Raw genomic sequence first — 25,355 nt, 5'->3', positions numbered from 1 at the left:
TATTAAATATTTTATTGAAAAATAAAATATTAATATATAATATTTCTATTAATAAAATTAGACGGTCCAGCATTGTCTGCCCACTGTTAGAGCAATTGATGACCCAGTGCCAGTGCCGTGGGCTAACTTTACGCATAAGAGAATAGAGGTGGGTGCATAGTTCGTCTTTCTTCATGCAATCATGGCTTAATGGGCCACGTATCCCCAACCTCCAACCATTGGAGGCTCGCAAACATGTATAATACATATTATTATATTTACTTGTACCGAACTCAATGTTTCATTTATATATTTTATTCCGTCATACAAATATGTTATCATCCTTATCACTTTACCAAGAAAATTAAGGTTTAGTCGATATCCATCCAAAGCTCGTCATCATTATTTCCCAAACCCCACGAACATATAAAATACTTCATTATTATTATATTTATTCTCAAACCCAATTCCTCACAAACTTTTGTTATACATAAACAACAAGAAAAATACATGACATTTACCATTTGCATTGGAGGTTATTCATACAGATAATATTGACTATAGATTGAACTGCTCACATATATATATATATATAGATATAGATATAGATATAGATATAGATATAGATATATGTTATTAATTATTTAAAAAGTTGGTTCTTAATTAAAGTGATGGGAGGAACTGGAATCCAGAGGGAATGATGTTGGAGATGTTGAGAAGACCAAGAACGGTGTTCCCAATGAACTGCAACGATGAGAGAAGACCCCCAGCAGAAGGCAAACTGGCATTGCAGGTTGAGAGTGGTGTCGAAACCACAAGTTTGCAATCTGACAACAATGAAGACAGAACAAAATGGAGTGGATCCAAAACTATGGAAAATATTCCAGAGCTATTTGTTGTTGCACTTGATACCACGTTTCCAGACCCGCATTGGAGCTGTACAAGAGCATCTACAACAACCCCAAAAAAAAAACCCATTAATATATAGTATTACATGCAATATTTAAGTAGAATTAAAGTAGCAAATTTAGCTAAGAAAGATTATTAGCATGAAACTGTATTACTGGAAAAGACAGGGGTTGAAGTGCCATTGACTCCCATATTGCCATTGGGAGTGCAATACAAAGTCCCTTGTATGCGGATTAGACCAAGGAGGCTGCTGATAATCCCAAGTTGGGCTTCAGCCATTGGAGCTGCCATTACAGCAACCATAAGGCAGACCAAGAAAAGTAATTTCAAAGCCATTGTTTCTAAGATAGCAAAGGGGGGTGCTTTTAGCAACAAATTAAGCTACTGTTTCTTGCCAAATTACTTGCGGGCTTTACTTTGATGAAATTTTACAGAGATTGTAAACCAATTTATAGCCAAAAAAAGGCCAAGTTGCAGCTGATTTTTCTGACGAAAAATGGGATTTCTGTGCATGGGTTTGAAGTACAACTTGGGTCATTTAGAGTCTAAAGGAATTATTCACCCCAAAGCATTATTGTCGTCTCTTATTCCAATCAAAATCAAAAGTTTTGTAATGAAGTACAACTTGGGTCATTTAGAGTCTAAGGAATTATAGGCCCCAAAGCATTATTGTCGTCTCTTATTCCCATCAAAATCAAAGGTTTTGTAATGAAGCTTATTCTCTCCAAGCATGCAACTATAGTGGGCATCACTCTACTCTCTAACCTGCTCCCCCATGGCATTGTTTTATAGAAGGTTTAGGTCTTGGTATGAAAGATTTTGTTCCCACTTTTAGTAGGGATTTTTTTTTTTTTTTTGTTGGGGGGGGGGTGCGGGGGGTGGAGGGGTCTCTAGCTAGATGGGGCAAATTTTAACAACTTGATAAAATTGTCTTTTTTTCATAAAATTAGTGGTCAGGATGCTCAACCTTGCTTTGAGTCTGAAAGGTAGTAGACAGGTCCATGGCTTGCTTGGCTCTAGAGCCTATACTAGGCTGCCTCCCAAGATGGAGTTGCTTCTTGTTGAGGGCATTTAAGGGTTGAATATGTAGACAATGACAGAGCTTATTGTCATGGAATATCATATGCATGTTATAATACGCATATGAGCACATACTTTAGCACAGGTACATACATACATAGACATATATCAGATGCATTTTGTAATGTAATAATTCACTTCACTTTTAGATTGAGTTTGTTTTTACCCAACATGGTTGCCAAACTTTAAGTGGAAATTGTATTTTGAAAATCGCAAGCAGTAATATATAATCCTACTCTTCTTAAATAAACGCTGCTGCCAGAACACATCTAAAGTTAGTCGAAAAACCATATACAACACAACTCCCTTCTAAAAATACTTCGTTTAGAAAATGTCTCCCTTTTCACTTTTTAAGAACTTCCATGAAAATTAGACACCACTTCACTTTTGAGAATTCACATACTAGAGATCAGATGCCACTCCACTCCACACTATATATATATATATATATATACAGTCCGTCTATGGTGCAGACAGTCCTTATGCGGATCATAATATTGATGACGATTTTTCATTGTATTGGTGACGATTTTTTAAAAAACCATCGTTAATACTATGAAAAACCGTCACTAATACTGCGGTCCTCATGCGGACCGTCCTCAGCATAGAATTTCCGTATATATATATATATATCTATATATATATGTACACATATAAAAAGAGGATCCTTTAATTAGGAATCATTCTCTCAAATTCTCATACCAATTAATGGAAATTTGATGAGCCTAAATGTAGGGCGGATCTATATTTAAAAATATTACTAGCAGTATATATATATATATATATATATACACACACTGTAAGAACTAAAAAACATAGATTTTTCAAAGCACAAACTCAATAGTCAGATTAATTAAGAAGTCCAAAACTCTTCTTAAGAATATGAAATTAGCACAAAATATCGTAAGCAATACAAAAAGATAAAAACAACAATAAATATCCAAATAATGTTTTCTTCTCCATCTGACAAAAATGGTTCCCAATAATTGTCTGCCTTCCCACATTTTCCTTTCTCTACGCTTTTTGCTGTCTTTCTGCTGTTGTTGCCTTTTCTATCTAGTGTGATACAGAATCAACTTAAATTGGGGATGGTGGGACTTCAAGGGTAGTTCCAGCTTGAATCTGTCCCCACCCAATCAGACGCCAATGCTTCTCAACTCGTCGACTGAGTGCAATTTTCTCTCCTTTGCTGGTGCAAACCGGAGCTGTTAAATGCAACTTCGCCAAATCATTCTTTACAGCAACAACTCTAGCCCCTGTAGACATGGATCCAATGTTCAACATCAGCATTTCCCCCTTTGCCAGCTTTGAGACCTTTCCCTGCCTCTCAGATCCTTTTGTCCTTACACCCAGAAGCCGTCTCAGAAGAAAGAAGTTCACCTGCAAATTTATACAATATGAAGTTTTCAGCTTAAAAGTAAATAATAGAGATCATAAAGATGGAACCAAGACAGCTTTCAAGTTCAAGAAACCCTAGATTACGGCCTTGGTCCCTTACCTCAAGCTCAACAAAAACTTCTGGGAGTGACCCAACTTCCCCAAGAACTTGACCCACCAACCTATCAGCACGTGTCAAAGTGGGATCCATTGTCGTACCAACACCAATTAGACCCCCTGGCACTGCAAATTGCAGCTCATTTTGCTCAGCATACAATGAAACGATTCTGGAATATATTGGAGTACACTTGGTATTCCCATTCTCATCCTTGACAACAATCCCAGGACGAACCTCGATAAATTGATTCACTTTCAGCACACCCTGCAAAGAAAGAATTGTTAAATAACAATTATTATTATAAAAGCATTAGGTACCAAAGGCATGCAAGTGTAGTGCTTAAATGAATAGAACGTTTATTCACCAGAAAAAAAGAATATAGTGTTTATTTCTGAGAAAATTCAATAAGAACAAACATACCCTAAGGATGCTGCCACCAGCCACACCACCTCTTATCTCATCAACCTCAAATCCAGGCTTGTTGACGTCGAAAGAACGAATTACAATCATATTAGGAGGCGAGATAAAATTCCTCTCTGGGATGGGGATCTTTTTCACGATATACTCACAGACAACATCAATATTATACTTTAACTGAGCAGATATTGGTACAACTGGTGCACTATCAGCAACTGTTCCCTGGTAAGAAAAATGTTGAGCAATTAAGATACAATTGTCCATGTACTCAAGCTAATAACAATGAAAAATTCTTCTAGCAAAGTTACCTGAATAAATTTCTTTATTGCTTCATGCTGGTTGATGGCTACATTTTCTTGGATGAGATCAACTTTATTTTGAAGGATTATAATATGCTGAAGGCGCATAATTTCGACAGCAGCCAAGTGCTCAGAAGTTTGTGGCTGAGGGCAACTTTCATTAGCAGCAATTAGAAGTAATGCTCCATCCATAATTGCAGCTCCATTAAGCATGGTAGCCATAAGAATATCATGACCCTACAGAAAAAGGGCGGGTATGCGGTACCAAGAAATCAGGCAATCATACAACTATACTAAAATTACAACAAGAAAACGAAACACAGACAGAAAAAGAAAAATGCTTAATACAACAAACCAACAACAATCTTGACAAGACACCAGAATATCTACAACAGATATTTCACGTCTGAAATGAAGTATAGAAAACATATTATGAACATCCAAGTCCAGTCATAATTAAGCACATAAAAACAACATATTGCAAACAGGTCAGCAAGTCAGAACCTTACCGGGCAGTCTACAAAGGATACATGTCTCAACAATTTCATCCTGCAGTTTTCAAATCCTGGAACATCACATAGAGGGCTATCTTCCTTTCCGCTTCCATATGCCCTATATGAACATTTTAACTTGTTAATACAATGACAAAAACTTCATTGTTAAGATAATTACATTAATTTATGTATACTTACTTGTAGCACATTGGTCGACCACACCGCTCATCTTCACATTTGTATATTTTTGCATTAGCATATCCAAGCTTGATGGTAATGTTTCTCTCCAACTCATTTTTAAAACGAACAGTCTGCAAAAAGAAGACTAGCATTAAACATATGCCTGATTACTCTAAAAATATTTTTATAAAGCAAAATCATGAATTGCATGCTCTCTCTCATCACTTTAAATAATAAATCTAACTGATTAAACCTGAAGTATTAAAGATCAAACCAGTAAACCTTTCATAATATGATGAGAGGATTAGCATCAAGCTGTCCAACCAATGGTCAGGGTCGCTCAAGCAACCACCAGCCAAACCACTGAGACATTTTGGATTAATCAAGGAACTTTACTTAACAAAATTCTAGTCTCTACCAAGAAATTTTTCCTTTCCCATTTAGCCAAAACCTGGTTCTATATTATGATTACCTAATATGGTTTAAAGTTGAAAACTACAATCCTCATGAACACATCTATACAATAAGAGTAATTTCTAAGTTAAAAAGCCTAATTTAAGAACATCCACCTTGCAACCTTCAGAAAAATCAGTCCACAATGTTGATGGTTAAGGTGTTAATCTTGTGATCAGGAATGTGCTAGAGTTACTACCTCACCATATATCAAAATCAAGCCTCAGCACTATAATACACAGTGAAAACAGTTTATGGACCTTTAAAGAACCAACTGGCAAACTAGAAAATAAAGACAACAACAAAAAAGTAGGTCCCTAACTTCAGAAATTACAAGCAACTTCAATAGTGAAATTAAAAGATCTAATTACCTGAACACCAGAAATAGCTTTTACAACAGTTGACTTGCCATGAGCGACATGACCTATAGTGCCTGACAAAGAAAATTATGATCCAAATCATCAGCTTAAACAAAACTACAAAACATTAAAGTCACAAAACAAAATTTAAGTGTTGATATCAAATGGTTAAATCATAATAAGCATAATCTCAAGGAAATTTAAGTAATTGGAATCAAAATTACCTATATTAATGGTAGCCTGGCGAGATATAACTTCAGGGGAGAGTGGATGTAACTTTGTTACATCCAATTTACTCAGGTCTTGCTCCATCAAACCCTTCCGCGACATCTTGGCTGTTACAGGAGAGTCTCTGCTTGTCTAAGTACTTAACGTATTCCTGGCTATTGGAAAAACTCAGTGAATGGAATATAAATATTCTCTATGCTCTAAAACTACAAGATTCTGCTAAGATGTTGATCTATTATTAACCAAAAGAAGAGCTATCCAGTTAGACACACAAAATAGGTTACCACACATTTATTAAAATGCATAACAAATATGATACGAAAAAAACCAAGGACTCACTAAAACTATCATATTTTCAGTTTTACCCTCAAATTACAAAAACTCTCGCATTATCTCCTAGGCTATGTGTATATCACATACTAGTCAAATCACGCACAACAAAACTCATGTAATTCTATTTAGGAACTTCTTTTATTCTATATCACACCATTTTTATGCAATATGCATTACTCATTTTTTTCATATTAGTCTAACAAATCTTCATAATTAGATCAATCTGATAGAAACAGAATCTAAAGGGCAAAGTGAAGACTTTGATAGTTTGGGGACGAAGTTTAATTTTCATCCTAAAGCAGACCCTAGAATCCTCAGTAAATCCTTCAAAACAGATTCTCAATACCAAACCTGTTTTGAATTTAGCACAAATAAGAAGAAAAACATACCCTTTACTGGCCTTTCCATGCCAAAACAATTAATTTTGGGGAAAAAAAAAATAAAATTTATCACTTTACGAGAGATGAGGGAGAAAAAAAAAAAAAAAACCCTCAACATGAGAAAGCATTATAACTCAGTCTCGATTATTGCTAACATTGAGATCCACAAAATAGAAGACGCTGCTCGAAACCCTATTGAAACCAAACAGTGCAAAGAAAAAGCAGATTCAAAAAACCCAACAACTTAGAGAAACAATTCCGGTCGCTACTCCATTTAAAACCCTAAAGCATATCAATTTCAACAATAAAAAGAAATGCATAAAACAGCTCTTCATTATACGAAAACAAATATATATATATATATATATATATACATATATTTATATACCAGAATGAAAAACAACCAAAAAAAAAACAAAACAAAATCAAAGTTGGATTGCAAAAACGATAAGATAAAGAGACAGAAAGAGTAGGAACTAGGAAGAGTGGAAAGCAGCAAAACGGACCTGGTTTGTTCTCTTCGGCGAGCCGACGATGGCGAGGAGAGAGAGAGAGAGAGGGGTTTTTCAATGTTTCCTTATGTGTAAAAGACAGGTCTGAGCATCTAGGGATAGTGGACAATATTGTGATTTGAGTATCCAACTTGGGCACTTTTGTAATTTTACATAAATATAAATTCTATTTCAGTTGAGGCTTGACGGTTCGGTTTAGCCCGGGTGTGGCTGTGGCATGGACCCAATTTTGGGCTTGATTTTCCCTCTCCAGTGCAATTATTATTATTATTATTATTATTTGAAAAGACTCTCTGTTACAATTAAATAAATATATTTGTATATATTAATATTTCAAATCCTACTTATTGTTATTTATTTATTTATTTTGTTGAAAAGTCCTACTTACTTAAAAGAATACATATATTTCATGTTTCAAGTCCTACTTCTTTTTTTTCTTTTTTCTTTTTTCTTTTTTTTTACCTTTTCGTAAATTTATTTTAATACTTATTATCTGCATGTAGGAATCTTGATTATTAATATATAAAATATTTTACGTACTACATAGATTAATATCAGTTTTTGGGGAAAAAAAATTAAATTAAATTAAATTATTTTAGCACACTGTATTAATATGAAATTATGGACAGCGCAGTAGAATGCTCAAAAAAATTTAAAGTTGTGATTACAGGTGAATGTATACTCTTGCATACACTAGAGAAGAACTTTGAACGCCAATTTTGGAACAAAAACAATTGGCTTGAAAAGATTCAAAAGAGAAATTTTGCAAGACTACTAAACTCAAAAGCAAAGAACAAAATGCAAAAACATAAGCTGACTTACCAAACGATTTAAATTTCAAAGCTACACCTATTTATAGGTAAGTTGGCTTGGTCTCCAAGTATTTTACTTGACTTGGTCTTGGTTTCCAAATTATATTTGCCTTGTCTCTAACTTTACTTAGCTTCCGCATAGGAGGGCCTTAACTTAACATCACTTCTTACCACTTCTCAAAGAATAAGCTTGACTAATCAAGATTGCATTCCTTTAAAGATGACAAAGTAATTAGGGTTTCGCTGTGTTAAAAAAGATATCTATGCAACTCATCCAACCATTTGTCAAACTTCGAAAACAGCTCTTTTCCACTTGGGAGTAACCAAAGCTTATGCTATCACTAAGCAGAATGTAGAAAACATAAACATTAAAAAAAAAAAAAATGCTTAAATCAATTTATGAAATGAATAAACACTAAAACAACTTATGTTATTAAGGTGTTAAATTGGGATATCACAGTATATGTACACTAATCCAAATTACTATTTAGCACTAAAACAGCCAAACCACTTGCGATGTAAAAAAGAGAAGAAAAAATGGACAGTATAAAACCAGTTTCTTTGTTTGGATACCACAAAGATTGTTTTTTCTAAGCTGTAATCCATGGTAGAAACGCTGCTCGATACTATAATCTGAGAATTGTTCCAAATCTAGATTGCAGATATAATACAAAGAACTCAAAAAGCCAACCATTTGGCCAGGAAAAATAAGTATGTATAATAATATAAAGATAATGTACAAGTAAGAAAGAATATATATATATATATATATATAAATGTAGCTCTATAACTCCCATGATTTTCTTTCTTTGGCAGAACTGGGGCTTATTTAAGCAAAGCTGCCTGTTTTATTGCCACAGGGAGTAACATAGTGAAAGGAAACAGAGCTTATTTGACGGACTCCTTTTTGGTTCTTTTTTATTTTGTGGAGCATTTTTTTTTTTTTTTTTTTCCTTATACATATTGTCTCTCAACATACTTGAAATCATTTAGGAGGATATTGCAGAGCCAGAATCCATATCCTTTTCGTCGCCAAATATGCGTTGCCGGAAGTCGGAAACCATCATTGGAAGTCCCTTCCGGAGGGACACAGTAGGCTCCCATCCAAGAAGCTTCTTAGCCCTTGAAATGTCAGGCCTCCTCTTATGGGGATCATCTTCTGTGTTTGGTCTGAACTCTATCTTTGCATTTGGATCAATAGTCTCTTGCACCACCTGAAGAAACAAGTATTCCAATTCACTCATCTTTGAAAAATTTTGTGCTTTCCTTGAACTACAAATAAGTTAGAAGAGACTTTGAATTAATTACCTGAGCAAGTTCAAGCATGGTGAATTCTCCAGGGTTCCCAAGATTGAAAGGACCAACATGATCACCTTCCATCAGCCTTATTAGACCCTCCACCTATCAGTTTATTATTGCATACAATTGAAACACAACTTTTCAAAATCTGTTATTTGTCTTAAATCCATTCAATTACTCTTAATTATTAGAAGAAAATCATATTTAAATTATTATCTCATCAGTCAAAATGGTTTCCATGGTACCTAACCATTATATAAGTGCTATGAAGAAATGAAAACTTCAGGCTAAAACCAATATAAGGATGAGATTTTAATAGGAGAAAAAAGAAAATCAAAGCATTTTAAATGGTTTTTACTTTTTACCAACAACCAAGGAACGTTTTTGATCCTTTTTTAACCAAACAGAAACATTTTGTGAAATCAACTTCTGGTCATTGAAAGAGGACAAAGTCGAGTTGTCTCTTTCTTAGATGGACAAAGACAAACACACATGAAGAATCCCTGACAAACCTTCACTACGACTATGAAAGCTCATCATCTTCATTGACCTTCTTAATCATCTACAGCCAAATACCAACCACACCCACCACAGTGAGGTTGGTACGCCATCATTTTCCTTTTTATCATACATAGAGCATGCAGTATCCATTTTATACTATTACACATTAATCAGAGTGTCCTTATGTGACAGTTCGAGTGTCCATATAAACTTTGTTTCAGGATCATGTTATGCATCCAAAGAAAGTACAAAATCCCACAAATTGGTATTATATATAATATTCTTGCAAACAAAATACCCGGAAAAACTATACTTTGAAAATTGATTTGTGGTAGTTAATGTGTCTAAATTATTGGTTTGGTACCTCAGTTTGACCAAATTAAGCCATAAAAGAGATATTTATCTCTTTTTCAGAAAAAGTTGGCTTTACTAAATCAAACTCATTATTTATATTTATGTATATATAATTGGTCCCAAGAAGTGGTTCAACAAATTTTGTGACCAAAAAAAAAAAAAAAAATGGAAAAAAGAAAACTTTGAAATCTCATACCAGGTCAGAGACGTATTGGAAACTCCTGGTTTGCTTCCCATCACCATAAACTGTCAATGGTTCCTTCCTTAATGCCTGCATAATTAGAATATATATTCGTGAAATGCAAAAGAAAATTAAAAAAACAAATTTAAGAAAAAAAGTTGAATAAAGAAAGCTCAAAATAAACATACCTGGGCCACAAAGTTGCTAACAACACGACCATCATCGATGCACATACGTGGCCCATACGTGTTGAAAATCCGAGCAATTCTCACCTGCAAAAACAATAATAATAATAATTTTTCGTTTAAACTCAACATTTATAATACTTAATAAATAAGGAATTAAGCAGACCTCAATGCCAAGTCCTCTGTGATAATCCATGCTCAAGGTCTCTGCCGTGCGCTTACCCTCATCATAGCAGCTCCTCACACCTGCAAACAATCAGCCAGCCATCATCACTCAATAACACAACAAACAAGAAAAAGTGGGGAGGAACGCACGTGCATGTCCAGTGGTGAAAAATGATGGTTTATCAGTTTGGAAGATGAAGATTTGACTGACCAATGGGGTTGACATTGCCCCAGTATGACTCTGCCTGTGGGTGCTCCAATGGGTCTCCGTACACCTCACTCGTGCTTGTTAACAGGAACCTCGCTCCCACCCTCTTCGCCAATCCCAGCATGTTTAGTGTCCCCACCACATTCGTCTTGTGAACCCATCCGCACCAGATTAGAATCAAGGTTCCCAAAAACAATAATATATACATATTAATATTTGCTTGGTTTCCAAGTATCAGATAGTTTTCTGTCATATTTTCTCGAGAAACAAACAAACAGACATATATATATATATATATACATATAGCTAAAATTAAGAATATAAAACTTAAAAAAAAGGATATGATGGTTTTGACGGGGTTGAACTTGTAATGCACAGGAGAAGCAGGGCAAGCCAAGTGGTAGATCTGGTCAACTTCCAAGAGTATCGGTTCGACGACGTCGTGTCGAATGAGCTCGAACCTTGGGTTCCCAAAATGGTGGACAAGGTTATCTTTCCTACCGGTGAAGAAATTATCAACGACGATGACGCTATCACCCCTCGCGATCAGACGGTCAACGAGGTGGCTGCCGACGAACCCGGCCCCACCGGTGACCACGATCCTCAACGGCTTCCTCGGCAGGCTCAAGGGGACTTTCCCTCCCACACTGACGGACTCGGTCTCGGCCTCGGCCCGATACTCGGACACAAATGGGAAGCCAAAGCCTTCGCGGAGAGTGGTAGTGGTGGACTCGTAAAGGACACGGCGAGGGGGGAGAGTACTGTCAGGAATATTGGAATGGTGGTGGAAGAGAGCAGTGGTGGTGGAAGAAAGCAGTGGTGGTGGCAGTGAAACAGGGACGGTGTTGAAGAAGAGAGTGGCAATGGCTATACCAATGAGGACGAATAGGAGTCTCTGCTTTTGGAAAAGGTATCGGATAGGTGTGGAGGAGGACTTGCTGAGGAAATTCTGAGGTTTGGTGTTGGTGGGTCCGGGAATATTAGAGTGTTGAGGTTGATGATGATGATGAGGATCAGATTCAGGCATGTGGGTTCGGTGAATTAGCAGCTGAGGCTGAGGAGGAGGAGGATTATTATCATTATTAGTCATTATGAAGTTTTGAGTTTTGTTTCGTTTTATTTTGTTTGTTTATGGAGAAGAACTAGAAGAGGTGGTGTTTGGTTGATGAGAAATTAAGGAATAGAGAATATAGATTGGGGGGTTTGAAAGCTTCAAATAAATTAATAAGTTGAAAGAAAAAATAAAAAAAGGAAAGAAAAAAGAGAAAGAGGTGGTGTGGGGTGGGTTTAATTTTGGGTTATAAGATTTGGAAATGAGAAACTTCTAACTGAAAAAGAGAGAGAGAGAAGAGAAAGGGAATATAATAGGAAAAAACGAGAGAAATAATAGAAAAAGGGGATAAAATATGAGCCATGTTATTTGGTCGAAATATAAGGGGAGAGTTTTTTTTCCATACTTTTTTTATTGGTTTCATGCATGAAATTTGGCCCTAAATTCGCTGTAAAATTTCACAATAGGCGCGTGTAGATTGGTTGTGTTCATTTTTTTATTGATTTATTCACTACTAGTATGAATTAAACGTTTAATGAGAAATAATGTGGGCCACAACCCTATTCTTTTAAGTAGGAGATTTTCGGCCCAGGGCGACGACTTTAAACCCACTTCTAGCCTTGTGGGCCTGCAGCTATTGGGCTACAGCGGATACTGGGCCAGTCTTCTTTAAGAAAACGCTTGTGATTTTTATTTATTATTATTATTTTTTTAAACTCTGTATAACTATTATTTTGAGGTTTAGCCTTTCTCAAAAGAACAAAAAAGGGCCCAAAAAAATAATAATAATAACTAAATTAATAAATAAAGAGCCATTGTATAAATTTTGCGGGAATACATGGTCAAAACTTCTAACTAAGCCTTTATACAATTCTCAGGGTCTAAATTCTTGAAAAAAATATATAATAATAATAATAATAATAAACAATAACAATAATACATTACTAGGCAGAGCCAAGAAGCTACAAAGCCTAGAAGCGACGGATATCTTTAGGCGGCTTAAAGTTGAGGGGATGAGTTTCTGGAGTGGCACTATCATCTTCTTTCCACATTTTAATTGTCTTGTCTGCTTCACAAGTCAAAAGCCTTGAACCTGTCATATCATAAGAGATTGCATATATTCCAGCCTCACTATCCAGCGAACCTGTAATGTAATAAGCAAGAAGTTAGCTACCGTTAAATCCCCAATCTTTGAACTGAGAACAAAATTATGAACCTAAATTCTTTTTTTTAATCTTTTTTTGGGAAAAAAAGCAAGTAGTTTAAACATACCAGGCTGCACAATTGTTTGGGCTTGCTGAAAATTGTGACCACTCTTCCAATCCCAGAACCAGAGACTGCCGTTGTCACCTTCAGTAAAATGGGGAGTAAAAGTTACTACAACAATCAGCTTATTTTCTTTCTGTGACTCTTCTCAGCACATTTTGGATCAAAGGGTCAGTCTATAAATTTACCTCCTGTAGCCATTACTCCATCTTCATTGACAGCCATGGCATTAATTATAGTTTTCTGTTGAGATCTGCTCATATATACCAAGAATATTCAGACATAATCATTAGACCAACAGTAGAAAGAAAAGAAAAAAAAAAAATATATATATATATATATAATACGTATTGTTTGTTTCTCCTAACAGCTACTAGAACATGATTTAATAAAATACTCACAGCATGTTGTGTAAAAATTCCCCTTTTGGAAGATTGAATTTTTTAATGTTGTCAGCTGATGCAGATGCAAAGCAATGCCTGACGGTAAAACAGGTAAAAAATCAGAAAATAATTGAAACCAAAGGCATATTGTCATTCAAGTAATGTAAAGCTTATTCTTTTATCATGCAAGAAATAACAAGTCATATCTTAAGCCACATACTCTTTGGGGTGAAGTGCCATTGCTCGAACAGATTTCTTATGGTGTGTGAGAGTTGCCATTGTTTTTCCTGCAAGGTCAGCAGCAATTTTGTTAAAAGGAAATGCCAAAAACAAATTGATGACAAATTAATTCATATGAACATTAAATTACCATATCTAAGGTCCCAAAACTTAATAGTTGAGTCATGAGAACCGGTAACAACTTGTGGATCCTGAAGAATAAAAAATAAAAAAATTAAAAAAAACACTAGCTTAACCATTAAACAAGTCTTGTAATGACAAATAATAAAATCCAACAAATAAGGATGAAAATTTCCTATCTAAGTTCTTTCAACACTTGCATAAATTTTATGAGAAGACACCCCTATGCTATAGTTATGTCTTAAAAACTTGCAATTAATTGGCTGCTAAATCCTGAACACACTTATGTCTTAAAAACTTTCAATTATTTGACTGCTAAATCCTGAACGCACTTCTTCTCGGTTCATAAGTATCACGTAATGCATATGTATTTTCGTTACAACCTTCATAAATTCTGCCTAATGGCTAACAAGAACTAAATGTGCAGGATTTTGATGAACCAACTATCATCAATCAAAAGAATACTAATAAAAGGAACATCTGAGAAAGTCAACAGAGGTAGCTAGTAATATAAAAGTAACCTACAATATCGAGAACTATACTTGGCATAAATTCGGACCATTGATCAACAACAACCAATAATATCTACATATGGCATCATCAAGTGATTAAATGACTATAAATAAACAAATAAATAAATATATAAAACACAATCCAGAATGGAGAGGGGTCTTAATACCGTTGGTCGAGTAAAAACTGAGCACACTGTATTGTCATGCCCAGATAATGCATGGATTTGCATCTTACTACGAATATCCCACACCTGAAAATAGCAATTGAAAATAACCACTCATAATCCAAATTCAGCAAACAAAAAACTTAGCTAACTGACAACCTAAAAAACTGCATTTGTGATAACATCACAGGAAGTAATTTATTTATCATCACAAATCACTTACCCGGCAGACAGAATCACGCCCCCCAGTAAGCAAAACGTCAATGGTGGGATGAAGAGCCAAGCAGTAAACACCACTTAAATGTCCATGATATGAACGAATAACCTACAAGGCAGACCATATGTTAGCACCAAAGTCAAGATCAGAAAGAATGTAATGTAATAGCTGAACCATGAGGGGGAAGTAGGAATAAGAGGGAAAACGATACAAAAATCTGTCCCCCATACGAACAGGAAAGAAAATAAAATAGATATCTGCCCCTTCTACCAAAGATAAGAAAAGCCGACAGTTACCTTCACAAACAGCTGGAATAAAGTTCTCAGATAATTACATCTCACCTTGTTCTGCTCAAGGTCCCAGCATTTAACTTGTTTGTCATCTCCAGCAGAGAACATATATGTATGTTTGCTGCTGACAGCAAGACCTGCCAATCAAAACCCATATTTCTACCATTTTAATCCTTGATAACAGTGATTATCCACACACAGATAATTGCAGGCAATGCCACCAGACACTATTTCTAAAGAACTAACCTCGTACTTGTTCAATATGTCCTGTCAGTGTGAGCTTTAACCTTCCACTTCCTACATCCCATATCTTATCACAGAGAATCCAAAATCAATAAGATTAAACATGTACATGGAAAGACCAGAATTGCAATTGTTGGCTGGTGACTTCAAGAAATATATGGTGATAAATCCATTTAAAAGATCATACTTAAAACAGATCAAGTTTTGATTATGTATTTAAAGGCATCAAAATAATCATGATTCACTATAAAACAACTAAACCATCTCATATGAATATACTTCAAGTTTGTACCTTGATAGTCCGATCAGCAGAGCCAGTACAAAACCATGTGTTACTTGGATCAAATGCAATGGATCTCACCCATCCCAAATGACCACTAATTACCTACACAATATTCAACAACTTCAAAATAGACAAAAGTAACAATGCACTCCGAATAAATTACCATATTTCAAACTCATAAACTAAAACAGTTACAAGCCAGTCTACTCTAATGGTCAAACAAGTAAGTCAGAACAACATTGGTTTAGAAACAACTAAATTTTTTGACGCCAATATTCCCCAATTAGCCTAAATTACAACATAATTATCGATTTTAAGTAGGAACAGCCCACCTTAAATAAAGATTTTTTTTTTATACATATAAATTCATGACACAGAAATTCACATCACTAGGATATATAAAAATGAATGGCAAGCTGTTGATAGTAATTTTTAATGTCAACTGTTGTGGTAATTACTAATCCTGAAAAATATACAAAACTTCCTCAAAATAACTACCATCTATCCAATTGGAAGAACAGGGAAAATCTTAATTATTACAACTTGCATGTTTGCCAGTTGCCAACATGCCATAGCCAAATGTCAACAATAAACAAGTAACTAGTTCTTACCCTATAGTTCTTCCATGGAGCATGCCATACAGGACGTGGCCATCTGCTAGGAATTCTTTCCATTATAGCAGATGTTGAAAAATTCCTACAATAGATAAACTAAATTGGTTAAAGCCAAAATGGTGCTACATTACCAGTATAGCATCAACATTCAAGGTTAAAGGAGATGCAAGATGACACACACACACAAAAAAAAAAAAAAAAAAAAAAGGAATAGTACCTTTCAGATGACCCTGAAGCAGATATAATTGCAGTGCCTTTGCCGGATATCCCAACATCATTCCTGGAGAAAACCAAAATAATTAGCAAAAATTTCACTTCAAGCAAAAAACAATTCCAACAATAACTTGCATGGAAGTTACTGCAAGCATATGTAACTGGAAGGCCTAAAACAATAGAACAGTAGTGAGTGAGAGTGTTTACGATGCTTTTGGCACAGATGGGCCAACAACCAAAGCATTTTGAGCTTCTCCCTTTTGTGGATCCCTCAAACCTTCAGGACCTGCATTTCATTGAAGCATTGTAAGCATTTATGTTAAAATTTATAATCAAAATGGAAAAGCACAAAACAATACCTGGTAAGGCAAGGGCATTTGAAGGAGAAGGCTGAGTTCCCATTTTATTATTACTAACTTGACGAGGGGGTTGGCTAGTGGTGCTTTTGAGTCCTCCATACTCAACGTTAACCTTGTGGCTCATACGAATTCTTTTACTGAGCCAAACCAAAACCCCAAAAAAAAAAATAAAAAATAATAATAATAATAATAATAATAAAAATAAACTTTTCTGTAACTAAAGCTAATAGAGAGTCCGTGGCCAAAATTAAGGGTTTCAGTTCCAGAGAAACTAAAATCAACAAAACAGAGTACCAAAAAAGATAATAATAATTTATATAAAAAAAAAAATTTTAAAAAGAAGGCACAAGGGTTTGGTTAACTTTACCTTTCAGGATCAGGCGGGGCAAGGAAGCCGTGAATGGGAGAGAAGAGATCGAGAGCTCGTTTCAGAGATTTGAAGCTGAGCTTCTTCAGTGACTGTGGCTCGACGGGCTCCATATCCAAGGTGGGCCCTGGCATCACCAAATTTATACTTCACCTCCTCACAATGCCCTCTAAGAGTTTCAGACAATTCTTCACTTAGTCGAAGATGAAGATGAAGCTCAAAAATTCTAAGCCGCTTCGATTATCTACAACCCAAAACCAAAAGTTCTACAACATTATGTAATTATATCCATTAGTTCATATAACAATTTGGCAAAGCCAAAAGCCTCAGCATATGGTAATTTAATGTAACCATTCTTATACGATATGCAATTTAATGAAACCCTATAGAAACCAAACAGTGCAAACAAAAAAGCAGATTTCAAAACCCCAGCTACTTGAGAAATAATTCCGGTCACTACCTCATTTAATAACCTAAAGCATATCAATTTCAACAATAAAAGAAATACATAAAACAACTCTTCATCATTTGAAAACAAAAAATAAAAAAATAAAAAAAAAGTATTTACCCGAATGCAAAACAACCAAAAATAAAACAAAAACAAAGTAGAATTGAAAAAACGAGAAGATAAAGAGACAGAAATAGTAGTAACTGGGAAGAGACGAAAGCAGTCAAACGTACCTGGTTTGTTCTCTTCCCCGAGCCAGAGTTGGCGAGGAGAGAGAAAGAAAGAAAGAAAGAGGGGGAGAGAGAGAGAGAGAGAGGTTTTTTAGTGTTTCCTGATGTGTGAGAGAAGTATTAGGATCCTCTGCTTGTTTTGAATTTCAACCGTTCAATTTCAATCGAATGGACAAAACCGAATCATTTTATCACCAAAAAAATCAAAAGATAAATAAATTCAAAAGATCGAGGTCCGTGAGATAAAGGTCTGGGTTTCTTGGGATAGTGGGTAATATTGTGATTTGGGCATCTGGATTGGGCACTTTGTAATATAATTAGGTCCACAGGGTTTGGGTTTTGGGTTGAGGCTTGAAGGTTAATGTTAGCCCGGGTGCCTGGCTAACTCTCTCAATGGCAATTAAAAAAAATTATATAAATCTTGGCAAAAAAAAAATATTTATTTGTATATATTAATATTTCTAGGTCCTACTTTTTTTAAAAAGTCCTACTAACTTTTTTGGGATTTTTTGTAAGTTTATTTTTATACTTATCTTCTGCATTGAGAGATCTTGATTATTAATATATAAATTATTTTTATGTACTACATCAATTAATATCACCTGTCAAATTAAATTATTTAGTACGAACAATTATGGACAGCACAGTAGAACACTGAAAAAAATTTAAAATTTCATTTCGCCTTAAAGAATGAAACAATGTAAATCTCTATCAAAGTAGGCCTATAGCATCCCCTATTTGATGCCCTGCAGCCAACACTTGATCAAAAACATCGTCTAACTCATGCTCTAATCTCTGTCTTGGATCTTGCAGAGAATTATCTATCAGCAGCTGTAACACAGTAGCCTAGTATGATTAGAGATTGTGCCAAAATGTAGCTCCAACAAAGTATTCAAGTGTTGAGTGGCAGCATTAATCCCAACAACATTAATATTCTGCTACTCAATATCTCCTCCCATGTTGTTCATGGTGATCAACATGAGGGTGGCCAATCTGTCCTCCAATCCCAGCAACATCAATGTTCTACTGCTCAATATCTCCTCCCATCTTTGTGTGTTGTTCATGGTGATCAGTATAAAGATGGTCAATCTCTCCCCCTCCAATCCCAACAACATCAATACTCTATTGTTGCTCAATCTCTCCTCCCATGTCTACATGTTGCTTATGGTGATCAGCATCCACTGATCTCAAAATTAATATTGTTAAATTACCATTGATCCCAAAAACTTAATTTTAGGATGTGTAATATTAATATTCTACTTCTCAATATCTCCTCCCATCTCTGCGTGTTGTTCATGGTGATCAACATGAGGGTGCTCAATCTCTCCTTCTCCAATCCCAGCAACATCAATACTCTGATGCTGCTTAATCTCTCCTCCCATATCTACGTGTTATTCATGATGACCAGCATCCATTGATTTAGAATGTGCAACATCAATATTCTATTGCTCAATATCTCCTCTCATCTCTGCATGTGCTTCATTGGGATCAGCATGAGGGTAGTCAATCTCTACTCCTTTAATCCCAGCAACATCAATACTCTACTGCTGCTCAATCTCTCCTTCCATGTCTATGTGTTGTTCATGGTAATCAGCATTCACTTATCCTAAAACTAATATGATCTTAAAAGCTTGAGTTTTTAGGATGTATAAAATTTATTATTATGTATACCAGGCTTTGTATGTTTAACATTGTCCCTAAATGGCACAAGTATTAATTTCTTAAATGTGACAGTAATGGGATTGTGTTGTTAATGGTGGATGTATAAAATTCATTATTATGTATATCATGCTTTATGTATTTTTGATCCTTAGTTACGTATATCATGCTTTGTGTATATTTGTTCTTTACAAGTATCAATTATATAAGGGTGGTGGCATTCAAATATTGGTGAGATTCGAACATTAGGTCATTTTTTATCCTTACAAGTGTCAATTTCTTTGGGTGGTAATGCGATGGTAGTGGGATTCGAACATTTTTTATTCTTACAAGTGTCAAAATTATGTGACAGTGGTAGGATTCGAACATTAGGCTTTTTTTGTCCTTGGGTGGTAATGTGATGTGTCAGTAGTAGGATTCGAATATTTTTTATTTTTACAGGTGACAAAATTATGTGATGGTGGTGGGATTCGAACATTAGGCCATTCTTTGTCCTTGGGTGGTAATGTCATGCTTTGTGTATTTTTGGTCCTTACAAGTGTCAATTATGTAATGGTGGTGACATTTAAACATTGATGGGATTAAAACATTAGGTCATTTTTTGTCCTTACAAGTATCAATTTCTTTGGGTTGTAATGTGACGATAGTGGTATTCGAACTTTTTTTATTCTTACAAGTGTCAAAATTATGTGATGGAGCTGGGATTCAAACATTAGGCCATTTTTGATCCTTGGGTGGTAATGTGATGTGACAGTAATGGAATTGGAACATTTTTTATTCTTACAGGTGTTATAATTATGTGATGGTGGTGAGATTCGAACATTAGGTCATTTTTGATCCTTGAGTGGTAATGCGACGAACATTTTTTATCCTTATAAGTGTCAATTTCTTATTCTTAAATAGGTGGTAGTGTGACGGTGATAGGATTCGAACATAAATTTTTAGGATTTTGAGCTCTGATACTTTGTAAAATTACCACTTTTAGGGTGTGAATTTATTATGTATATCAGGCTTTGTGTGTCTAACAAATATTTCCTCCCATCTTTGCGTTGTGATCATGGTGATCAGCGTGAGGGTAGCCAATCTCTTGTCCTCCAATCACAGCCACATCAATATTATGCTACTCAATCTCTCCTTGTTCATGGTGATCGGCATGATGATGGTCAATTTGCCCTCCTCCAATCCCAGTAACATCAATATTCTGTTGCTCAATATCTCCCCCCATCTCTACGTCGTGATCATGGTGATTAGCATGCAGATGACCAATCCCTCCTCCTCCAATCATAGAATCATCACCACCACCATTACCATCATCATCATCATTGTGGTCAACCACTTGCCTTGCAATTTCTGCAACTTCTTTGTCAAGCTCTTCGGCAACTTCATTTTCCTTATTGTCAAGAAAGTTAATAATTGCATTGAGTAGATTAATGGAGAGAGAAGGACCTGGATGATGAAATTCATTTCTCCTTCTCCATCTTGACCTTGTACACCCAGATTGTCAAGACGCTCAATGACATAAGTGAAGAGTTGAATGATTTGCTCTAGTAAAGGGATTTGAACTTCATCGGCTATGAGTTGTTGTATGGTGAAATTGAGCATGTTGATCGCATCTTCGACTATCATTGGATCTTGAACCACTAGTGGAGGAACAACAATTTCAACTGCTACGGGGATCATGACAATCGCATCCTTTTGATGCCCGTGGGCTTCTGCAACATGATCTTGAACTGGTGGTTGTGGAGGAACATTAACGATTTGACCTTGAAGCGATGGTGGCGGACCATTGGCTTCTGCAACATTGATGATCATCTCTTGATCAATGTCTTGAACTGGTGCTTGTGAGGAACATTAATGATTTGATTGTGAACCGGTGGTTCTAGACCGTTGGCTTCTGCAACATTGATGATCATCTCTTGACCATTAGCTATTCCTATTTCTTCAATTTTGCAGAGTAAAAGTGTTACAAGATCAAGACCATATTCCACCAAAGTGGTCTTCAATTTGATAACCCTTGGATAGCTGGGTCCCCGTATGGGTGGCTTATAATTTTCGACAAAATGTTCAACAGATGTCTTCTCAATCCATTTTCAGGAGCTAGAATTGAACTCCCATCCACCTACATCCTTAATCGTACAACAAATTACCAAGTTGTTTTTGTTTTTAAAGCTATTCTCTTCGGATCCAAGCAAAAGCACCAGTAGCAACTTTTCAATCGTAATTATATATGGACCAAAGTATAGAATAGTTTCAGCACTAGAATTCTACGACAACATTATTAATAAATCATAGACTACATTTGGTGACAGCAAGTTTCATTCTACTCCGATATATTATACCACAATAATAACCTCCATGCATTGCAGCATTCTAAAATCATTCCAAGGCTCGGGCCCTGGAATGCTCGGTTGAAATCTGAAACTTTGATGATTATTCTCCTAAAAGAGTATTTGAAAGAATAGTACATACTGAGGAACCATTAAGAAACATTATTATTCCCGAAGTTGACGAATTGTGTTATCATATCTATTTGGCAGAACCACTGAATGAGATTTTATACGTGCTCAGGGTTTTTGGAAAACTAACCTCTAATACTAGTACTGATAATAATCATCATCATGATACAGATTACAAAGATGAATTTCATGTGTACAAGCTGGATTGCTGTGGCAAAAGATGGAAAAAAAAAAAAAAGTGGTGGAAGCTTTTGGAGATGGTGAGCAAACTCTATTTCTAGGTGGAAATCAATCCATATCACTATGTGCTTGAGAATTTTGTGAATGGAAAAAAATTTATTGTATATCACAGTTCGGTATGGGGATTGGCGGAAAAAAATTCAATATTTTTATAACTTGTGTAAAGTTAGAGCACATAACTTACAAGAAAATAGTTACTTTATAAGATTTAATGATAATGATGTGGGGAAGAATTATAAGAATTATGATGATTATTCTATGGCTTTTTGGATTGTTCCTAACTTCAATCTTTACAAATAATTAGTAACCCTCAACAGATTAGTTGTTTTTCTTAATTTTTGATATTGATTGTTACTTAGGGTCTTTAAAAATAAATAAATATATAAAGCTCTTATCCATATTCCTCTCCCCTCCCGTACCATGTTTATATGAAAAAAAAAAAAAAAAGTTTATCATTGTTCATCATTCACCACAAACAACACATTGTTTTTATTTTCTAATATAAAATTTAAAATCGGAGCATATAGAAAATATGGTATACGAATGTAATATAGGATAAATCTAGAGTGACTAAATTTTTTTATCAAAATTTTGGTGTCCATAATTTGGCATTTTTAAATGATTTATCTATACTTGAATTTAAGGCAATATTAATTTAATACCATTAAAAAACTGCCACATAATTGGTTATCAAAATTATGATAAAAAATTTGATACATGTAGTATTGCTCTATGATATAAGCATAATTCATTACCATATCAGATGAATACATATATCCAAACAACTATTAATGTCAGGACCCGTCCAGAATTCCTTCCCCGGAACCCTAGACAAGCCCTGATCTCAGGGAAATACCACCGAACCTTCCAACGGAAAATCCGGCAGCACCTCCCCTAAGGGTAGGACTAACCAAAAATTACCTGCACTGAAAACACACTTCAAAAATTCATCTCCTTATTCCTCCCACATTACTACAATTTGTTTCCACAAATTTCAGCACTTCAAAATATAACAGCAACTCAGTGCATAAATAATCACAACACGTCTAATACAGTATACAGAGCATTATACAGATAAATGTGGAATTTATATAATGACAGATAAGAAGTAATACAGATGAAGAGGAAAAAGGGAAGAAATACTTCTTGAACTTTCGGCAACGAACTGAGACGTTGGGCTCGCCCCGGACAATCAACGTCTCCAACCTGGACCTAGGGGAACGGAATTTAAGAGTGTGAGATGCTAATCATCTCAGTGAGTGACCTTATCTACTGAACACCTTTAATATTAATAATATAAAAATAAAGGAATTTAATTAAGCAATACCGAACAATTAAATAAATAAATAAATAAACAATTGAGGTAACAATTTCTCTCAAAACCCTCACTATTCACTCCGTTGGAAATGTTCCCCTTTTAAAACATTTTCACAAAACCTGATATTCGTACTTCCCGAAGACCAAGGGACCAAATAATTTAATAAACAACGAATAAATAAATAAATACTCCAATATAAATAAACTGCAATAAATTATAATAAATAATTTTTGAACACCTTTGGGGTTTAAAACATTATTTGCAAATTACACCTGACGCACCACACCATATACCGGTGATGTCCTCCGATACCCAGCGTCCCAAGCACCGACTGGCGGGGGGGTTAAAGAGAGAAACTTGCAAACGGCACTTTGGCGTCCCAACAGTATCGCTGCTGAAACCATCTCCCGGCCAAGGAGGGGGGCGGCTGTGGCCAATAACAAACTTGCCTGCCCACGGTCCAATGGCAACAACAGGAGAAATAATACCTGCGCGCTAAACCACATAATACTTGCGCGCTACCACGTGTCCATACACCAGAACACCAATACTGTATAAATGCGTCTAAAAATAAACATTATTAAACAACCGTACCGTTTTCCAAAATTACCGTGGGAAATATATTAAATTTTCACACTTACCATCCCACATATTTTTATTTAACAAACCGGTACGAAAACATCGATAACAAATAAACCACAATTTTCTCGAAGTACGAGGTTCAACAATAAAAATACCGCGGGCATAATTTATAAAATTTAAACAAATATTTTCATAAAATATTTAACCCAATTATGCCCGAAAATAATACTTAAAACCACGTACGATTATTACCGAAATATACTTTGCTCATGCATAATAAATAAATTAAACCACAATAAAACCATAACCAAATTGTACCACATGAGCATAATTTAAATACCAATTAAACATAATTAATTGGCCAAAAATGATCTAAAATCCAGACACAATCAATTACTGAAAATACTTGCTCACGTGTAATAAATACCATTTAATCACAATGAAATAATAATCGGGAATTTCTAATGACCCCAAAATTTCATTCAGCACCAATGGGTAAATATATATATAAAATATTTTTTCCGATTATATTTAAAATACGCCACATGAGCACCAATTACAGATAAAATTAATACCACATAAATACAATTAATTACCCCAAAAATATTTTTAAAGGTGGGTCACTCACCTGGAGCACGTAATTAAACCATGATCCACCATGGGATCAATTCCATGACTCACCCGTACTCCTAGAACAATATTCACACACAGTCAAATAAATTAATATTTTATTCGGGTAAATAATACCCGGTACCCGGGGGTCAAACACAAACATTACCCAAAATGGTCGAATAATATACCAAATCGAAGCTTGAGCGACGAGGATTACAAATCCGGTCTCCATAGACCCCAATTCCGCCGGAGGTGGCCGGAAAGCTTCGGCCGGTTTTCAATTCCTCGTATCTCACAAACCGCTTCGAATTTTTGAGATTGGAGGCCATATTTGGACTCAAAGGGGTTGAAAATGGTGGAATAGAGGTAAGGATCGGGCTGGGTTGGTCGGAAACGGCGAGAATCGCCGGAAAAACGTAACCGGCCGCCGCCGGCTTCACCGGCCCGATCTAGGCGTGTCCGGCGGCGACTGGCCGGGAAATTTGGAGGCTGAGGTCGCGAGAAGGTGAGCTACACCGGTGGCCGGCACGTGTGGCATTCCGGCGACTGAAATCCGGCCAACCGGTCGGTCAAATAGGGAGAGAGAGAGAGAGTCAAAGGAGAGAGAGAGAGAGAGAAGTCTGCTGGTTTTTTGATGGCTCGGGGAAGAAGAAGGGGAAAAAAAA

The 25,355-nt window shown here is 35.6% G+C and overlaps 4 protein-coding genes across 7 annotated transcripts; all 4 read right to left on the bottom strand.

The window, feature by feature from the left end:
- Positions 1-404: 404 nt before the first annotated feature.
- LOC107433147 (phylloplanin) lies at positions 405-1,336 on the bottom strand. The gene is made up of 2 exons (XM_016044402.4): positions 1,044-1,336; positions 405-929 (listed from the first exon to the last, which is right to left on the bottom strand). Exons 1-2 carry the CDS (start codon positions 1,222-1,224, stop codon positions 643-645), a joined length of 468 nt encoding a protein of 155 aa, XP_015899888.1. The 5' UTR covers positions 1,225-1,336; the 3' UTR covers positions 405-642.
- A 1,481-nt stretch (positions 1,337-2,817) lies between these two features.
- Positions 2,818-7,256, bottom strand: LOC107433156 (eukaryotic translation initiation factor 2 subunit gamma). Of its 2 annotated transcripts, none has more exons than XM_016044413.4 (9): positions 7,113-7,256; positions 5,890-6,048; positions 5,678-5,739; positions 4,872-4,984; positions 4,689-4,791; positions 4,189-4,416; positions 3,884-4,102; positions 3,467-3,727; positions 2,818-3,348 (listed from the first exon to the last, which is right to left on the bottom strand). In XM_016044413.4, the coding sequence occupies exons 2-9, from the start codon at positions 5,993-5,995 to the stop codon at positions 3,046-3,048; spliced, it is 1,395 nt and encodes a 464-aa protein (XP_015899899.1). In that variant the 5' UTR covers positions 5,996-6,048; positions 7,113-7,256; the 3' UTR covers positions 2,818-3,045. The 2 variants fall into 2 exon arrangements, with proteins under 2 accessions (XP_015899899.1, XP_024922331.1); XM_025066563.3 differs by having other exon boundaries at positions 5,890-6,044; positions 7,113-7,252.
- Positions 7,257-8,633: 1,377 nt separating this feature from the next.
- On the bottom strand, positions 8,634-12,218 carry LOC107433155 (UDP-glucuronic acid decarboxylase 2). The gene is made up of 7 exons (XM_016044412.4): positions 11,167-12,218; positions 10,827-10,974; positions 10,617-10,696; positions 10,454-10,537; positions 10,281-10,355; positions 9,239-9,331; positions 8,634-9,144 (listed from the first exon to the last, which is right to left on the bottom strand). The coding sequence occupies exons 1-7, from the start codon at positions 11,911-11,913 to the stop codon at positions 8,920-8,922; spliced, it is 1,452 nt and encodes a 483-aa protein (XP_015899898.2). The 5' UTR covers positions 11,914-12,218; the 3' UTR covers positions 8,634-8,919.
- A 436-nt stretch (positions 12,219-12,654) lies between these two features.
- LOC107433121 (protein pleiotropic regulatory locus 1) lies at positions 12,655-18,074 on the bottom strand. 3 transcript variants are annotated; one of them, XM_048465883.2, is made up of 17 exons: positions 17,827-18,074; positions 17,146-17,314; positions 16,779-16,915; positions 16,627-16,705; positions 16,424-16,486; positions 16,204-16,288; positions 15,602-15,694; positions 15,313-15,376; positions 15,118-15,203; positions 14,783-14,884; positions 14,563-14,646; positions 13,894-13,954; positions 13,744-13,810; positions 13,542-13,619; positions 13,329-13,393; positions 13,147-13,224; positions 12,655-13,018 (listed from the first exon to the last, which is right to left on the bottom strand). In XM_048465883.2, the coding sequence occupies exons 2-17, from the start codon at positions 17,277-17,279 to the stop codon at positions 12,846-12,848; spliced, it is 1,449 nt and encodes a 482-aa protein (XP_048321840.1). In that variant the 5' UTR covers positions 17,280-17,314; positions 17,827-18,074; the 3' UTR covers positions 12,655-12,845. The 3 variants fall into 3 exon arrangements, with proteins under 3 accessions (XP_048321840.1, XP_048321839.1, XP_048321838.1); XM_048465882.2 differs by having other exon boundaries at positions 17,146-17,411; positions 17,827-18,073; XM_048465881.2 differs by having other exon boundaries at positions 17,146-17,389; positions 17,827-18,073.
- Positions 18,075-25,355: the final 7,281 nt, after the last annotated feature.

The sequence above is a fragment of the Ziziphus jujuba genome, chromosome 11, assembly GCF_031755915.1.
Source record: "Ziziphus jujuba cultivar Dongzao chromosome 11, ASM3175591v1".
NCBI lineage: Eukaryota > Viridiplantae > Streptophyta > Magnoliopsida > Rosales > Rhamnaceae > Ziziphus > Ziziphus jujuba.
The sequence above is the reverse complement of the archived record's forward strand: the minus strand, read 5'-3'. Positions and strand labels throughout refer to the sequence as shown.

Bases quoted from the DNA above. Each gene is read 5' to 3' on its own strand.
- LOC107433155 (XM_016044412.4), bottom strand. From the start codon at position 11,913: ATGACTAATAATGATAATAATCCTCCTCCTCCTCAGCCTCAGCTGCTA. The intron at 10,975-11,166 runs ATATCCTTTTTT...GGATGGGTTCAC, and splicing joins TCAACCCCGTCAAAACCATC to AAGACGAATGTGGTGGGGAC. The intron at 10,356-10,453 runs GTATGTTTATTT...CTAATTATGCAG, and splicing joins TTAGCAACTTTGTGGCCCAG to GCATTAAGGAAGGAACCATT.
- LOC107433121 (XM_048465883.2), bottom strand. From the start codon at position 17,279: ATGCCAGGGCCCACCTTGGATATGGAGCCCGTCGAGCCACAGTCACTG. The intron at 16,916-17,145 runs GTAAAGTTAACC...GGTTTGGCTCAG, and splicing joins GCCCCGCCTGATCCTGAAAG to TAAAAGAATTCGTATGAGCC. The intron at 13,620-13,743 runs GTATGTGGCTTA...TTTTACCGTCAG, and splicing joins ATGGCACTTCACCCCAAAGA to GCATTGCTTTGCATCTGCAT.
- LOC107433147 (XM_016044402.4), bottom strand. From the start codon at position 1,224: ATGGCTTTGAAATTACTTTTCTTGGTCTGCCTTATGGTTGCTGTAATG. The intron at 930-1,043 runs GTAATACAGTTT...GGGTTGTTGTAG, and splicing joins TTCAACCCCTGTCTTTTCCA to ATGCTCTTGTACAGCTCCAA.
- LOC107433156 (XM_016044413.4), bottom strand. From the start codon at position 5,995: ATGTCGCGGAAGGGTTTGATGGAGCAAGACCTGAGTAAATTGGATGTA. The intron at 4,985-5,677 runs GTAATTAGATCT...TTCTTTTTGCAG, and splicing joins AAGCTATTTCTGGTGTTCAG to ACTGTTCGTTTTAAAAATGA. The intron at 3,349-3,466 runs GTAAGGGACCAA...ATAAATTTGCAG, and splicing joins AAGTTTTTGTTGAGCTTGAG to GTGAACTTCTTTCTTCTGAG.